A 6,000-nucleotide genomic window follows, 5' to 3' on the forward strand; every position below is an offset into this window, starting at 1 on the left:
CCCGATGGCCTCCGTGAGTCGTAATTGTGGGAGGGGGGGGCGCAAAATGATAAAATGGTGTAGTATGTGTTTATTGAATGTTTCCTGGCACTTATAATTCCCATAACTGGTAATAAATAATTCAATATGAATGTAATGTATTTTTTATAAAATGGAATCTAATGTCATATTTAACGTAATGTGACGAATCTTTTTAGTTGCTTAGAAAGCAAGACGGGGCAAGGTCGATTTTAAAATAAAATTTGAGTATTATTTCAATTGAACACAAGAGAGCATCGTCTATTTGCTATAATGACATCTCAAAATCTTTGCTGCGAAAAAAGCTCGCACGTTGAATCCTTGGAAAACTTGTATGATTCATTTATCATACCATTATAATTAAATTATAATAAACATACAGTTCGGAATACAGTGTTAGTTGAAGAATGTAATTTAATGTAATTACTAGGTAATAAATAATGTTGCAAGATGGTGGGTATATTATTTTGTAAATCGTTTCCTAAACCTAAAATTCTGTCATATGTCCCCTAGGGAGTCCGGTGCTTCAGGGATTAGCGACTTACAGCTCGCAAGGCCACCGGCCGCAAGTATACTAAATACTAAAACTTGACGCTTAACTAAGCAAGAAATGAAGAGAGCAGAAAGCTCACGCAAGTAACTTGAAAGCTCCAAAGTATCTAGAGACTGACAGAAATATTGAGAACTAGTGTAACTATTTCGAAGTTTGTCAATTTGATATATCTTTGGTTCAGACTTTTTTTCGTGGTTAGAAAGTTCGCTTATACGATCATAAAATTGGAGATCAGACATCTTTGAACACCAATGTACTATCACAGTCTAGTATATACAGTCACGAAGCTCAATACGTAGTAAATATGCATCCATAGATAGTTGCTAACCACTAGGATCGCTACTATCGCCTGCGAAATAGTACCTGCATAGTCTATTGTTCCTAGTACTCTCATAAACTGAAGCTTCGTGACTGTATATATTAGACTGTGGTACAATGTTAGAATGCCTTGATTAGGCTCGGCAAATAGATCTATAACGTCATCAACGAAAAACAAGTGCCAGACGCTCATATATGAAAATGAACACAGAATATAGTTCATTTATATTAATAATATAATTCTTTCTTTTGCTTATTCTTTATTTATTAATAAAATGTACTTTTATTTATTGTAATAACTAATAAAGTAACATATAAATGTAATATGAATAAAGTTATTTAATTTCACCTACGGGAAATAATATCGAAAGGTGCTATTCATAGACATTTCGCAGCACGCGCTACGAGCGTACTAAGCTAGCCCCGGCTATCCACTGGTTACTTATACAGAATTCAAATGATATCCTATCGCTAACACTGGTTTATGAATACGAAAAACGCTGATCTTCCACCGAAATCCCGCGCTAAAAATGTCTATGAATACGGCCCTTCATGATTTAGCCCGCAAAAGCTGTGTTTGGTCACAGTCTACTACGTATATACAGTCACGAAGCTTGGGATGATTTTTTGCCAACGAGTTGCATTTCTCGCGATAGTTGCTAGCCACTTGGAGCGCTGTGAGTACTAGGAACAATAGACTGTGTCACTGTCATCGTGATCTAATACAGGCCGTAAGGCAGGCCATGTGATTCGCTTAACCCGATCACGAAGGGCGGCGTTTCAACCATATAAATTAATTGGAATGCATAAAGAGTAACATATATTTCTCTAAACTGCAGTGTAATTGCATTATTAAAATTTAAAAATGATTAGAGGACACTTCAGACATAATTCCTTGCGAGTTAAAGTGTAATATTATTTTTGGTATGAAAACTATGTTGTTCGTGTGTGCAATACCTGCCTTTATTTCGATTAAATATTGCGAAATTCTTGTACATTCATTTATGCACGATTCAATAATTTTCAGTTGCACCGCACGAATATTTAGATATGTTGAAATTATACGTTATGTTTACTGTACCAGTTGCCCATTTCTGTCTGATTTTAGTGGTCTCCAATGCCCTGCCACTACATATGTATGTCATGTCATGTCATATGGATATTATAGGTTATGTTTACTATATTTAACTTATATTCCTATATTCGAAATTATACATTATAATTAAACATAATGTCATGTATGACACCCGTCACATTCTATTTGTCTGTATTTTAATACTACAATTGGGTACTGAATTATTGTATTTATCTACTACCTAAGAGACACGTACACTAATTTCATAGGAATGGTATGGTAAATTTTCTGTCTACAATTAAGGAAGGTAGATGTGCTAAATTAAAATCACAATATAAATTCGTTTTTATTGAACCTCAAAATAGCTTCCATTCTAAACTTAAAATGTTGATGCGAACAGATTATGTTAACACGTAAAATTCTCTTCACATTAAAATAACACAGTTTTGTAATTATTTCTGCAACATATTATGCAACAAGAAGTAAACGGAACTTATGGACACATTACACTAAATAAAGTTTAGCAATGATACGCAATAAAGTTATAATATTTCACTGAGCTCCATACACCGAACTAGGAAACCCGAACAAACATTACGGCCTGGTCTAGATCGAAAAGGCATCATTGACTGTACCGTATTTCGCTTTGTTGTGAAAAGTTGTGTAAACTGTGAAATATTCGTTATCGATTGTAATAACTGTAAATGGCTAAAATACAATAATAATATGGAACAAGGAGACGTTTGTGGTACTATAATATTGTAAGAAAAAGAAGTCAGAGTTATCCTTCTTCCGAAAGATCCAGGAAGGTGAGTTTATAAAATATAATATATACTTTATGAAAATAATATGTAAACCTTATGTATTTTACATTTCGATAATGGAAGGAAGGTGCTAATTTTTTCAAAAGAATACGATATCGAAAGTACAATACATTTTATCGTCTGCTGGGGAAAGGGTCTGTGATGAGGCGATAGTAGCGATCCTGGTGGTGAGCAACTATCTAAGTTTGCATATTTAGTAAGTATTGAGCTTCGTGACTGTATATATTAGACTGTGGATTGGTGCTGATCGTTCCTGATTGATATTTCTCTTCTCATGTCTGTTAAAGGTCTTACAGGTCTTCTATATCTCTGTGTAATATTTTCTGGATAGTAAAATAATTGACACCAGGCACCTAACTAACATAGTACATAATTCTTTCTTCCGTTTTATTCTTTCGTTTCTTCTTATAACTATCCTTCTCCTTATTTCAGTTTTATTCTTTCCTTTTTCTTTTTTCTCGCCTTTCTTTCATTTCTTTCTTTCTTTCCGTCTTTTCTGTTCTACATTTCATCTTTCTTTTTATTTTCTTTCCTTCTTGTCTTCTTTCTTTTTATTTTCTTTCCTTCTTCTTGTCTTCTTTCTTTCTCTCTGTGCCTTATCTTATTTCTTTGTTTCTTTCCTTCCTGCTTGTTTATCTCTGAAACCTCAGTATCTTCGTGTAAACCTGAGTTTCAAATGTATGGAAATTTAAGGTTCCGAGATCAAAGGTAGGGTTAGTTGAAAGGAGTGGCGTCCAAACTACATAATCAATTTAATTACCTAGACGTAGGGCTTGAGTGTTCTCAAGCTTAACGAAGCTCCACCTTGACCTACAAGCAAACAGAATGCCGTTCTCGTCTAAATACAGTAGGCTACTTACCCACGGCTCGGTCCTGGATGTCCATGGCGGCAGCTAGGAATGTGCAGGCGTTCAGGACGGACAACGTAGAGGTGACATGGTCCTCGCAGGCCGCTCTCAGCTCTTCTACTCCGAGTTCTTGTGCAAGATTCAGCATCTCAAACACTCCGCTGTCCTGCAGCATGATCTGTATGTAACACAAGGAGTTTGTACGCACACTTAATAATAACTAGCCGTACCCGTGCCTCCGCTGCACCCGTTAGAAATAAATATAAAGTAATTACATAATTAAAATAGGACATTTGATCCAGGGAACATTCGTGTTTGATAGAAGGATAAATCGTTTAATATGTTACTTAATTTAAATTGCATCCAAATAATTAAAATGCGATCATTTTGGTCCAGAGACACTCATTTGGTGCAATAACAATTCCTTTAATATGTTTCTTAATTTTTATTACATGCAACCATAGTTTAATGAAGATTGACATCATTTAGATTTAATGTGTATATTTTATTTTACTTGTTATAGGTTTCCATTGAATTATGGTAATAACTTAATTTTAACCCTTGTTTTCTACGTATTCAGTAAATGGCGCTTGGCCCACTATGGTTCTGAACCCTTCAAATAACTTAAATTATATTATACAATATTACATATTATATTATATTATATTATATTATATTATATTATATTATATTATATTATATTATATTATATTATATTATATCAGAAGTTACTGTAATAACAATATAGCATTATGTCCATCTAGAGAAACTACACTTTCCAATGGTGAAATAATAATTAATTATACAAATCGGTTAATTTAGCTTCCGATATTACTTCATACAAACACAGAAACATTCTCTGTAGGCTATCTTTCATAGCTTTCGATTCTTGCTGTCCAAGGCCCCTTATAGACGAAGTCATTTGTTTTTTAATTCATTACACGGCCTTAGATGGCAGTTATTTTAATTTTAAAACTCATTTATCTCATTAAATATCAGTCCTATCAAAATATTTCAAGGAACAAAACTTAACGCAAATGATTTTTGAAGAAACTTTTGTTCTGTAACAGTTTTCACAAAAATCAATAATAAGCGAGAATTTCGATTTCTTTAATTCAGGCCCCCTTATAACCCCCCTTTTAAATAATGTATTTTGAATGCCATATATCCTAAAATCTAAGTTACAACGAATTTAATTTATATTCCAATTTTCATCGAAATCCGTTCAGCCATTATCGCGTGAAACGGTAACAAACATACAGACAGACAGACAGACAGACAGACAGACAGACATACAAACAAAACTTTCAAAAAAGCGATTTTCGGTTTCAGGGTGGTTAATTATATATGTTAGGACCAATTATTTTTGGAAAATCGAAAATTACCAGAAAAATTTCGGCTACAGATTTATTATTAGGACCTCCGTGCCCCCCAAGTGCCTTCATGGCATGTTACGGGGATATCTTTACCTTTACCTTTTATAGATGATGATAATAATAATAATAATAATAATAATAATAATAATAATAATAATAATTTTCTTCAGAACTGCAAGAACTAGATAACTCAATTTTTTTTTACACAGAAGAGAACAAAAGAAAAAGTTCTTACGTTGGCTGGACTCAACTTTGGTTACAATCAGTAGCAGCCAGTGATCGAAATCTTCAGTGAGGCCTCATGTAACTAGATTATTATGATGTACCGAAGTACATATGATATTTCCGCAGAAATTCTGCGTCATCATATGATGAAAGACATCGCGATGGGAATCCGGTGTGGCTTAGTGGATACAGCGTCAGCACGTAGACCTGAAAACCCGGGTTCAAATCCCGGTGCCGGAGAGAATTTTCTCTGTTCCACTCATCTTTCCTCATGTAACTAGTTTAAGTACCTCCCATAGAGAATGTTTATTATTCATGATATTACGTAAGTATTTTTTTAATTAGCACTCTTAAAGTTCTGAATAAATAATTTTGTGCATTAACCATTTAAAATTTCAATGTTTTCAACAGGAAAAAAATAATGAAAAATATTCACATAAGTTAATCACATTACAATGGTAAAAGTTGATAGGTTGGCTTTGCGGTTGCACTACGGACGAAATGACAGATTTGTATTCAGTGTTTTGTTATTTTTTACATCCCTGGATATTGGACAGCTGATTGCCGAAGTCGTCGGACCGTTTAGAAAATTTTCGTAAAATGGGGTTTTCGCGTCAAACTGGTATCTTCCGCCCATTGTGCGTCGTACGTAGCGAAGAGTTTCTACAATTTCGACGTGTTACTTCAAGAGGAGGCAAATGACCGTGGCTCAAGCACACTCTGTTCAAATAGGAATACATACATACATACATACATACATACA

General features: G+C 34.0%; 1 protein-coding gene across 1 annotated transcript in view; it reads right to left on the reverse strand.

The window, feature by feature from the left end:
- LOC138713719 (serine-enriched protein) overlaps positions 1–6,000 on the reverse strand; it is a 300,616-nt gene that overhangs the window by 33,356 nt on the left and 261,260 nt on the right. The window contains exon 4 of the mRNA XM_069846030.1: positions 3,649–3,814. Coding sequence (XP_069702131.1) covers positions 3,649–3,814 — 166 coding nt within the window. The remainder of the gene's footprint in view (positions 1–3,648; positions 3,815–6,000) is intronic.

Source organism: Periplaneta americana, chromosome 14 (assembly GCF_040183065.1).
Source record: "Periplaneta americana isolate PAMFEO1 chromosome 14, P.americana_PAMFEO1_priV1, whole genome shotgun sequence".
NCBI lineage: Eukaryota > Metazoa > Arthropoda > Insecta > Blattodea > Blattidae > Periplaneta > Periplaneta americana.